The 12,433-nt window shown below is 41.3% G+C and overlaps 1 protein-coding gene across 1 annotated transcript; it reads left to right on the top strand.

Annotated features, from left to right (window-relative positions):
- Nucleotides 1-1,773: 1,773 nt before the first annotated feature.
- LOC109303350 (complement C1q and tumor necrosis factor-related protein 9A-like) lies at nucleotides 1,774-10,811 on the top strand. The gene is made up of 4 exons (XM_019525555.1): nucleotides 1,774-3,150; nucleotides 4,933-5,099; nucleotides 7,585-7,647; nucleotides 9,907-10,811. Exons 2-4 carry the CDS (start codon nucleotides 4,934-4,936, stop codon nucleotides 10,695-10,697), a joined length of 1,020 nt encoding a protein of 339 aa, XP_019381100.1. The 5' UTR covers nucleotides 1,774-3,150; nucleotide 4,933; the 3' UTR covers nucleotides 10,698-10,811.
- The last annotated feature ends 1,622 nt before the right edge of the window (nucleotides 10,812-12,433 follow it).

The following is a 12,433-nucleotide window of genomic DNA, read 5'->3' as shown; positions in this document are numbered from 1 at the left end:
ACTGACTTGAGTCAGAAATGTGTGAAAACCAGTGATATAATGTTTTCTTTTACCTTTAACACATTGTGCCTTGGAAAACATGTTCTCTCGTTTCTGAAATTCCATGTCCAACATGCACCTCTCTTTATGCTAATGAAAAGTAGAAACGGTGCATCTATGCACCTATTAGCCTAGTGTGACCATTGGTCCTTTTTTATACCAGAGCATCCTGTTTTTAAACCCTTTGTCCCCTGTCTATTTCTAAATGAGGAATGGACTGCAAAATGTTCTGTTTTTTCAGTTCATTGGTGGAAATACATGTTAGTCATTTGTCCTCATGATTCTATTGGCTGTGCACAGCCAGGAGGAGCAAGGTTCTCAGCCAGTCAGGGACAGAGGTGGCTTTTTGTGGTAACCTGCCCCTTGCTGCTGATTGGTCGAGCCCCTCCACTCACCACTGATTGGCCAATAGAGCTGATGGTTTCCCTCCACCCCTCACCAAGGGGATGTGTCCTGTATTCTGGGGATGGATCAGTGGCCACACTATATTAGCCAGTTACCTGAAATAGTCCCAAGGTCTATTACCTTCCTTTCTTTCTTAAAAAAATGTTCCAGCCAATGAAATAATTTATTACCAACACCTCTAATAGGGGGAGGAATCCAGCTTTCTTTTGAGTCCTTCCCAAATCAAAAGAACTTGTGAACAAGATAAAAGTTATACACACACACCACCCCAAAGAAACAAGCGTACTTGAAATAATTAATAACTTATTGTAACTGGTGACATGCTTGAAGTTATTCAAATTAATGCATTTCCACTGGAAAAATGAAGGCTGTGACTCAGGAATGGTTTTAGAGCCTAACCTTGCTCCCAACTCTTCTGAACAAGTCTTGCCAAAATCACATTGAACTCTGGCCTCAGATCAAGTTAAATAACAGCAAAAAAAGCCAATGTACATGCCAATGGCATGTGGGGATGGCCTGTGGAATAGAGTTCTTTAAACTGCAGGAAAGAAAGGAGGTGCAAGTTCCTAAGGCTCTTTTTTTACTTAAATACATCTGTGAAAAAATACTTTTCAGATGCAATCTGTGGCATTGATCCCTTCCTTTGCTGACCTCTCTTCTTGTCACACAAGCTAATCTGAATTTACTATTATACGTCCCAGTGATGTATAACCCTAGAAACTTTTATGGTTCTGTAAAACAGCTTTCTTTTAGGCTGCTGACAGAAACATAAATATCAGGGTTTGTACCCTGAGAAAACTCTTCTGGAAATCAAGAGAGGGGAGAGAGTTGGGGGAGGTGCTGCCAAGTTCTGTGTGCACATTGGAGGAGGGGGTCTGGCATCTTAACCTGGTCTGGAGCCCCAAAATGGTTTCCAGCTGCTGCTGCCTCAGGATGGTCTGCCCACCCCAGCTATTGCTACTACAGCAGCAGCACAGTGGCTGAGCATCTGGTGCACAGCTGTTGCTCTTTGGGATCTGGACTCCCTAAGGGAGTGGTGGATGTGATTCTGGCACTCCCACTCTGTTGGCACCTGGGGTTGGTCCCTGCTCACTCCCACACCCCAGCCCAAGTTACACTATTAGTTGTTGGTCTAAAATAAATAAATAACATGAGCTATATGGCAAAATCAGTCCTGTGCCTAGATGTCATTAATTGTGCTCCAAAACTACATATGAAGAGTAGAAAGCAGAGAACAGAGGAGACAGTGTCTGGGAAAGTTTGAAGGTATTGTCCATTATTCATTGTTGAGGTGAAACATTTGCTGTGGTGTTATGTCAAAGACTTAGAGCAAAAGTGTATTTATTGCTATAAGCAAAAGTGTATTTTTTGCTACTGTTGCACACAGAGAACTCTAGTTGAGAATCAGTTTTGACTGCAAGATAGCGTAATATTTGTTATTACCACAAGATGGCACTACAGTATTTGGTGACACTTGTTTAACCACTTGGAGCTCAACAGGTTATTCATTTTAATTGTTTCTATCACAGAAGAGACACTCTGGTACCAGATTCACAGAATATAGATGTCTGTCCTTGCAATGTGTGAATCACCCTCAGGCACAGTATTTTCTGTTCTCTTGCACCAAGAGGAGTGACTAGATTTCCTATAGCACATTAACCTGGTAATATAAATGTTTTGTCTTTCACTTTTCAGAATTGGCATTTATAAGCCTGCTGCTGTCTCCATCACTTCACCTTTATCTGGCCTTAGAAACAAACAATTTTAGGAGTTACAAAGGATAGAAATATTAAGTAATTACCAAAAATAGGCTTAGTAGCATGATTGCCTTGATTCACGTTTGAATAGCTTGGTGAGTACCCTATTAGTTAGTTGTTAAAGGCATTGCTCATCTAGCTTACTTACATAAAAGCAAACAAAATTATGTTACTACTATATTATGTCGTTGGTATAATCATATACAAAATAGTATATGACATTATACAATACAGTATACAATAGATACTATTATAGTAGTATAGTATAACATTTACAATATACCATATTGTATGTATTATGTAGTATGTTATATAATAATTGCACAGAATTTTAATATACAGTATAAACTGCATATAATAAGTATAATTATGTATGTTATACCTGTAATGCTGTGTTCTATAGGTACCACTCTTTTGGCTCCCTCTCCTATACCCTCTTATGTCCTAAAATGCCCATCTCTTAAAGTCTGAATCCTATATACCTGTACACTGCTTGGGTCAGGGACAATTTCTACTGTATGTTTGTACAGCCCAATGGTGGCCTGAGCACTTATGGAGGTCTCTACATTCTGTTGTCATACGAACAATAAATAATAACAACAAATCAAAGATTAACTCTTGAGTGGATACCTAGAATGCTGTGCAATTAATTTGAATACTCTTCACCTGGGTCACCATGGAAAAAGCCAAAGTACAGTTTACTGGAGTTTAGCATTTAAATAAATACTAGAAAGATTCCAATTATGCCAATTGGCCTCTCGTTTAAACCTCTATTTTAATTATTGAACAGCTCTGAAAATTAAATAACTGAACTTTAAGACTACTCAGTAACTAAACAACAGATTGTCCTCACAACACACACTTGCTCCCTACATTTCTTCACATAGAGTAGTCGCGTTGAAGTGAAAGATGCCTGGAAACATCATTGTACAGTGAAGCTATGAATTAGGTAAGAGCAAAAATCCTGTGTGCTTGTATAAGGTAATGAGGGCATGTGTATGGATTGAATACATAATTTTTTATGGAACCAACATTCCTCTAGAACGCTGGTATTTATTCTAACCAAAGGCATCAAGGATTAGGACAGAGTAAGTGGACAGAGGCTCTCAAATTTATCCCATAGTGAATACCATGTCTTAACAGAGAACTAATCTTGTGGACATCTCCTTTATTTCTAGCCCCCTAGACTACTTCCTCTCCCATTTTCTTACATGTAACATTTGTTTTGGTGACTACAGTAAGTGTTTACATAGCAGAGTAATAGTAAGGAATATATTTGATGTATCTGTCAGCTCCTCCATTGGCTCGTCGGCTCTGCTAGAACCCCATAGTCAGCCAGCTCTCTGTGGACCACCAGCACAGTGGTCCAGAGACTGTATAATGAATAATGATCATATTTGGTTTCCTCAACAAGCATGTAATAAGGAACTTTAGTAGAACCATTAATCTGATCGAAGTGAAGCAAAGAATTCTAGCTGATGTTCAAAGTACTGGTAATTACTAGTCAATATGAAATATTCCAGTAGCAGCCTGACTGCCCACTCCTGCTGAAATTCTCCTTCCATGGAGAACAGAACATGATATATGAGTACAATAAAAGAATAGTAGGGTTTTTTCCTTCTACTATCAATTTGTATCAATTCAATGTCATTTCTACTGTTCTACCACCTTGACATACTAAATACTAGCAATCCCTAATATGCCATTCACATGGTTCCTTCTTTATAGTTAAGGAGTACAGAAAGAGGAATAGACTTAGTCTCTTATCTCTGTAATTCTAATTGTGTTCTGTTCCCTGGGACAAAGTTATCTGATCCAGCGATCAAGAGAAGGATAGACAAATGAATGCTTTTCTTTTGGAAAGATGTGATAGATACTGAAAGGTGTCTGCGTTGGATTGTATTTGAATGTTATTGCAAACACAAGTTCACTAAGATACTAGGCTGATTTTTTGACTCCAGTTCGGTCAGGTTTTGGTTTAGGGAGGAACTATATAAAACCCTATATTGAATTCTTATGTGTTGGCTTGGTCCTAAATGTGACTTAGTGTTTGTGACTCCCTGTAAAGTTGCAGCTGCTCAGCATCTCTCAGTATCAGGTCCAAAATTTCTAAAGGCCCAGTTTGCAAAGCTGCTTGATTTCATCAGAACATATCACATTGCAATGCATTTCTGCAGAAAATGTTGAAAGAGAATCCAGTACTCCTGAATCACAGTGAAAATTAATCAATATTCCCAAACTTATTTAAAATATAGCTAAACTTTAGTTGGGTGACCCTTTAATTAAATAACTATTTGCTCTTCAGTAGTAGGTAGAAATTCCAGGCAGTGTTTCTGGTACTATATGGACACCATGCACATATCCACATACACAAAATTGTTTTCCCTATCTCCCAACACCTTACAACCTAAATCAGTGGCTCAACCTTTTCGAACTCAAGCCACTGCTCCATCACTTTTGTGAATAGAATGGCAACCCATTTAAAAAACTAACTTATTATAGAGTTTACCTCCTTGTAGACGGGCCAGGCAGGAAAGAAGCTGATCTGTGCTTTTTTTCTTATCTCCTTATACCTTATGGCACCCTTCAAAGGATGCATGGGTGGCATGGCATTATGGTTGAGACTCACTGATCTAAGTGAAAGACAAGAAACAACAGGTAGACTCAGACAGGCAGACAGAGATATTGCTGTCTTGACATTTTCAGCTGAAACCATTTAACCTTCTTAAAGAATGAACCGCTGGATTATATTGCTGGCTATTGTAGTCAACACACAGGAAACACGAAAACAGGACGTCTGTTCCCAAGGGCATCCTGGAATCCCTGGGAACCCTGGACACAATGGTGTACCTGGACGTGATGGGCGAGATGGATCAAAGGGAGACAAAGGAGACACAGGTACAGTATCAAGCTACCTATTAATTGCTGGAAATGAGCAATAGTGTATCCGCTTGTTGGAAATCTTGTTAGGAACCTTTTAACCCTTACAGATGACATTAAAGCAACTGGATTTTCAAATTGTACTTCAAAGCATATTTCAGACTCTTAACTCCCTGCTTTGGTACATGAAAATGCAAAAAAGTACTAATGATGAAAGTAGTTAATATGGAGATGCAAGGAACAAAAGTTAATGGCAGCAAAAAGGAGTTTAGTAAGTGCATATTATCTTTTTGGAAATTCAGAAGTCCACTGTATGTACATTTTCAGATTGTGGAAAAAACCCAACTAATAAGTAACAACTGTTATGTCCCAGAAAGTAAAGCAGAGCGACCCCTCCCCCAACTTTCAGCTGAAATCTCTTGTACAGCATGACAGGGTGTTTCTTTTCTTTTTCTTTCATATTTTCAGGGCTTGATTCTGAGCTTATGTTAAATCAAGATGTATTTCATTGATGCCAATGCACATAGTGAAACTAGTGAAAACCTGATGAGATCACAGCCAGGTTCACTGTGTCCTTTCAGACTTAAAAGAGTCTGAGCTTGTGCAGTGAATCCAGAGGTAACTGTTTGCTCAGCCTCTCGGATGCTAAGCTATAATATTTTCCACAGTTCTTTAAATGCCAAGATTTAGGGCCTCTGCAGGGAAAATATCCGTTCATGAAAGCACACAGGCAGGTGGTTAAATCCCATTGAAGTCAATCAGTTAAATTTTAATTAACTTTAAACAGGGGCTTAATCATGTTCTTGAACCAGGAGTTGGCATCTGATTTCATCACCTGGGATCTCCAAAAGTGCCTACTGGATTGGGCTGCTGACTAAATAACAAGCTCCAGAGCAAACAAGTCTCCTTCATCAGAAAAGTGCACACACATCAAGAGAAAAAGTATTTTGCAGAATCAGTTTTGACCTGGTTTAATACATTTCTAGGAGACTTGAGCCAATTTGGAGAATGACTAATATATTGCACCAGGTCTTCCTGTCTATAAAATGCTCCAGCTCCACCAACAAACAACCTTGTCCTTCATGCTTTCAATGTCTCAAATATGCCAGAAAACAAAAGCGTTTTCTAAAATCTACAAAGTTTTTCATACCTTCTCACAATGCAGATCACTGTTATTTGCCCTGTACAACAGAACCTTTGAGGATTAAAGGGGGCTTGAAAAATGGAAGATAAAGGGCTAAATTACTCTGATTCCTCCAGAAAATTCTCACCTACTCCTGCAGCTGTCATGAAAAATGTAGACGTGGTATCTAAAACACCACATGAATTTTTATTTTTAAAATAAGAAATAATTGTGATGATGGCGTTGTCTCATTTGGCAAGTGTTGCCTTTTTATATGGATGACCACTTTACTATAACTGCCTGAACTGAATTTTTGGTGATTTTTCCATCTTGTACGCTCTATATACCAAACATACATTCCCATTTGTAAACACTACAGTTAACTTTGTTCCCTTTTAGAATAATGGTAATTTTGCTACCAACTTCAGCAGAAGCAGGACAAAGCCCATTATAATTAAAATTATACTGTTAAATCATTGCTCTCTAGTCCCAGTTCCTAAAAAAGGAGGAGAGAATAGTCACCTTGGTTCAAGTATCAACAATTTTCTTTTAATATTGGATAGGATTTTTTTCCACTGATCACTCCTAGGACTAATTGTCATCACTTGTTACCCCAGTTGCTAGATAATTCAGGAGATTATTTTAAAAATTCTCCATAAGAGAAAAAGTACCAAAAAACTTTTAACTTACGGTTAACTTTGGCCCCTGGGGAGTGAGCGGGGATGGAGGGCCAATTCCCAAAAGCAAATCTCTAAATAGCACTTTCTAGCCATCAGAGAGTAAACTGCTCCCAGATCTGCTGCATGTATAGATGCGCCCGGTGTTTTCCTAAAATCTGCATAACAGGGCAGTGTACTGTTGTGGACAAGCTCCTGAAATCCTCTTCTCTGGAGAGGAGGCCCCTCCATCCCACTGTAAACTCTTCTTCTTTCCACACAATTACCTTTTGCACTGGGCTTTCTCACACAGTTACTGCAGGGCTCTTCTGTAAGTGGAAAATACAAAGCCCTGGCAGCAGTAGGGTCTGATGCTTTCATCTTGTTCATGGCAAATCTGCATTATCTCCCACAAATTTAAATTCCTATCTCCTAACATAAAGGATCCCTTCAGTTGTATCGGGCAACGAGCATTTTCTGTCGATGTGGCCTTTCTCTCTCAGTGATACTACAATCTCAGCAGCAACATCCATCTAAAATCAGGAATTAGGCCCTTTCTGGAGTTTTGCTTCTCAGCCAAAATAAGCTGTAAGGTGTTTAAGACTTATGAACCTGTGCCATTGGCAGCCATGCTGGGAGTGAAAGGCTCAGAGCAAGATTCAGTCTCCTGTAATGTGGTATCATTGTTAACTGAAAAATCTGCCCTCTGTTTTGCTTCTACTAGGTGAAGTAGGACTTCCTGGGTTCCCAGGGAAGGATGGCACAAATGGAGAAAAAGGAGAACGAGGTCAGAGGAAACTATAATTTTGTTCAAGCTTTTTTTTCCTTACTTACCTAGGAGTTTGTGGACATAGGTTCTGATACATCCCTCACTTTGATAAAGGAAATCCTCTTCTATTCCTCTATATTGAACTGATATGAGTGGTAATCAAATGCCATAGTTAGATACCTAAGGTATGTTAACACTGCCTGCCAGCTGTGCATTGAAGCACTGTTGTGAAACACACTGGGTGTGTCTACACGTGCGCATTTACTGAGCAATAACTGAAATTACTGCGCAGTATGGGTACATGTTTATATGTGCATGGCTGTATTGTGCAGACATGCCCACTGAACTCTCTCCTATTCTACATGTGCCAAATCCCAGATATGAGGTAAAGGAGGCCAGATTCTTGGGGGAGGTCTCTGGGGCTTCCTTGTTGCCTGGACCCAGCATAAGGCAGGGGTGGTGGAAGTGGCTACTATGACAGTGGTGGCTTCCATGGCAGCAACGGGACAAGAGGCTGGAGGCCAGGCACCCATTTACTACAGTAGGGCCCTCATCTGGTGGTGGGACAGGAGGCCACAAGGCAACCCCCCTGCTGCTGAGGGCCCCATGTCCATCAGTGCTCCAAATTTTGTAGCAGTCCTGGCCTACCAGTAGGCCAGGTGGATTGGCTCTGTGGGCCATATGTTTGACAGTGACCACTTCAGACCCCTTGACTGCATGTCAATAAGCACATCTGATGTAGCTTCAGAGTGGCTTGGGGACTGATCTTAAGCAGCAATATTGCCTCATTACTAGGGTTTGGCATCACAGAGCAGAAGCAAGTGGGCAAGACATCCATCTGAGCTGTGTTCCCAGGCTCAGCACAGAAGCTTGCTCAAGATATTTGCAGTCTTTTATCTTTCTGCAAAAATGCAGTAGTGAGGACAAAAAAGAGACTGTTTTCCTATTGTGTTTTAGCATTTTAGTCTGAGAAAATGAGTAACTGGTATGGAAAAAAATCAACAGGTAATTTTCTGAAATTAATAGGAAATCAGTTTAACTCTTTTGTTGTTATTTCTATGCTAGTATATTGCCACTTAGGGTGTGTCTGTGTTGCAATCAAAGGGCTGACTGCAGAACATATAGGCATACCCTAACACCTTGGCTCTAGTGAACTCAGGTAACAAGAACAGTGGCATGGGCTTCTTGTGCAGGCTCTAATAGTATGCTGGAAACTCTGGGTATGTATTCGGGTTGTTAACTTGTGCTGAAGTCCATACTTCAGTGTCTTTGGTATCATTACACCCAAGCCAGGTATAGTATGTCATAGGCATGTGTGCTGTACTGCAAATGCAACTTCAATTGCAATACAGAAGTGCTTATATTTACAGTAGGTAAGTTCCAGGAACACTTGGTGCACTGACTGTTTTGGTTTAGCAAATCAGTATGTTAAAAAATATACAATACCCAGGGAAATAGTCCTCAGCTCTGTTAGTATGAGATAGCTGGCCCTCAGATGTGCACCACTATTTTTTGGTGCTGTGCATGCCCCTGCACATGCACTGTGGTGTCCCATTTCAGGCAAACTGCCTGTTCCCCACTTCTCCCAGCTCCCAATGTGCTGAAGGAGCCAGGATGTACCTAAAGGAGGAGAGATGCTTTGACTGGCAGCTAGAGTATCTATCTACCTGGAGGACTCAGCCTTCAGTTGCTCTGGTGCATGCTTCTGGAGCATGTGCTGTGCTGCTCCTTTTTTTGTTGTTGTTATGGTGTTTTTTTGATATTGGAAGTTCCTAGTATCAAATTTTGGTGATATGATGCAAATCTGCAGCACAACTACACAGTTGCATATGTGCCCTGTACAGTTTGCAGCACATCAAATAGGCTTGAGATGTCACAAACCACACATGCATGCTCATCTGGACATGCCCAGAGTCATCCAGCTAAATAAGGAACAATTTCTTAAAATAACAAAGTTTTCCAGAGAAATTTATAATTGATATGGCAGGTTTTCAGTGCAACCCTCAGTATGCTATAGATGAAGCACTGCCATCTTTGGCTTTATGCCTGCAACTGCACTGTAGCAATTGCAGGGATGGGTTTCTTCTCAATACTTTTTATCCTGCATTTATATATCTGACTTTCTTCCTCCCTCCCTCCCCTATCACAACTCTGTAGTGTGCAGAGATATGCCCTTAGTAAATGTATCTGTCATATTATGTACTGAAAATTAATTTGTTTGTGCTTCAGTAGTCTAATATAAAGTGATAAGTATATGTCATTCTTTTTTTCATTTAGGAACTGATGGCAGAGTTGAAGAGAAGGGGAACAAAGGAGATAAAGGAGAGAGAGGAAGACCTGGAAAACTGGGACCAAAGGGAATTGTAGGACCTGTGGGTGACAAAGGTCAAAAAGGAGAAATAGGGCTGCAGGGACAAAAGGGGATAAAAGGTGAAATTGGTCCCATGGGTTCAAAAGGGATGAAGGGTGAAATTGGGAATCCAGGTGAAATTGGTCTGCCAGGCCCTGTTGGTCCTATTGGTAATCCAGGTCCTGAAGGAACTGTTGGAGGTCCAGGACCAAAGGGGAATCCAGGAGTTCAGGGGGAAAAGGGCTGGAAAGGTGATAGAGGAGATAAAGGAAACACAGGTGACACCCCAGTGGTACCAAGAAGTGCTTTCAGTGTAGGCCTTACAGCTGAAACTAAGTTTCCTCCAGTCAATCGTCCAATCAAGTTTGATAAAGTGTTGTATAATGGTCTAAACCATTATGATCCTGCTACTGGAAAATTCACCTGCAATGTTTCTGGGGTTTATTATTTTACCTACCACATTACTGTTTACTCAAGGAATGTAAGAGTAGCTCTAGTTAAAAATGGGATCAAGATGCTGCACACGGTGGACAAATATCAGGGTGCTGAGGATCAGGCTTCAGGAGGTGCTATCCTGGAACTGCAAGTGGGAGATCAAGTATGGTTGCAGGCCCATGGAGGAGAGGTTTTTAATGGATTGTTAGCAGACCAGGATGACGATACAACTTTTACTGGGTTTTTGTTGTTCAGTAACTCTGAGACACTAGACCCAGTCTAATGTAAATCAACATTTTATTATGCTGGCACTTGCATATATTGTTGGGAAATTCCCACCAACCTGAATTTCAAAGTGTATCTTAGGCAACAAACAAGCAAAACTTTTAACTGTTTTAAAATAGAGCAAGGAAAGGACAGCTACACTGGAATACATAGGCTGTCACAATTTTCCTGTAGCAAAACAGGTTTAGGTAAACTGCAGTAACTTCAACCAGGAATAAAACCAGGTTAACATTGCAACAGTTTTGCTACACTTTTATTGTTACAAAAGCCTGAAGATGTAATAGTTACATCATACCAGAAGATATCCATATAATTTCATATTGATACAATTGTTACATCTGGCTCATCATAGTGGCAAGCAAAGAGAAATGCTTAACTGTAAACAATAGTGCAACATCCTTCCTTACTCATCAGTCCAGCAATCCGGATCATACCGTGCCTGGCTCCCTGTGATCAGAGACCTAAGGAAGAATTTCTTGCATTTAAAAGCTTGTCTAACTTTATCCCAACTACAGTTAGTTCAATAAAAAGATATTACCATAAGAAATCCTTGCCTTTTAGCAATCCTGCAGAGATTTAATCCTAACAGTAGTTATACAGCCATTTATATATATTATTGTTATTCACAGCTTTTGTTTTAGATTTTCATGTTACATTTTAATGTAGCTGAACTATGAAAAAAAACTACACTTAGAAGGCTCTATCATAAACTCACGTATCCTAGACACGTAGAGGTGTATTAAACTAGTCTAAACTATTGTTGTTGTTTTTTTAAAGACACAGGTCTACATCAGGGACAGGGAAAATATGGTCCAGAGGCTGAATCTGGCCCACCAGGCAATTTCACCTGGCCTGCAGGGCCCCTCCATAAGCCCCCTGTAAGTCCTGGCCCTGGGCTGCCCTTCTGCAAGCCAGGGGTCCCTGCAGGAGGTGTGGGTCTGGTTGCTCAGCAACCACCTCCCCCCAGTCCAGCCTGACCCATCCCCAGCCCTGAGTCAGGGTGCACCTCTGGACCAGGGCCAGGGACTCCTACTGGGGGAAAGGGGGTGGGAGCGCGGGGAGCCATGTGCTATGGGACCGGATGGGATTGGCCCTGCACCCTGCCACCACATGCAGATCCAGGGATTTGCACACTCCAGGGACTCTGAGGACCCCCCACAACACACCCACAGCCCCACACCCCACCTCCCACCATACCCACAATACACACCCACACCCGCCACACACACTCCCACCCCCCACCATAAACCCATATTCACTCTCACAACCTCCCAACCCCCACCTATGATACCTACCCCCCACACCCACTCTCCAACCACCCCCCACATATACCTCCTTACTCCCCTCTACACAATACACAAGAATAAGACTGTCTTTTGAGTTATTCATAGATATTTGGGTTCGAAGGGACCTTAGCAGATCATCGAGTCTGACCCCCTGCCCTGGGCAGGAAAGAGTGCTGGGGTCAGACAACCCCAGCCAGGTGCATGTCTAGCCTCTTCCTAAAGACCTCCAGGGAAGGGGAGAGCACCACCTCCCTTGGAGGCCCATTCCAGATTTTGACAACCCTTACCATAAAGAAGTTCTTTCTGATGTCTAACTTATATTTGTTCTCCATCAGTTTGTAGCCATTGTTCCTAGTTACTCCAAGGGGTGCCCTGGTGAACAGAGCATCTCCTATTTCATGCTGTCCTCCCCTGATGAACTTGTAGGTGGCCACAAGATCACCTCTCA

This window comes from Gavialis gangeticus, unplaced genomic scaffold, assembly GCF_001723915.1.
Source record: "Gavialis gangeticus isolate Ggan-Ray unplaced genomic scaffold, GavGan_comp1, whole genome shotgun sequence".
Classification (NCBI taxonomy): Eukaryota; Metazoa; Chordata; order Crocodylia; family Gavialidae; genus Gavialis; species Gavialis gangeticus.
The sequence above is the reverse complement of the archived record's forward strand: the minus strand, read 5'-3'. Positions and strand labels throughout refer to the sequence as shown.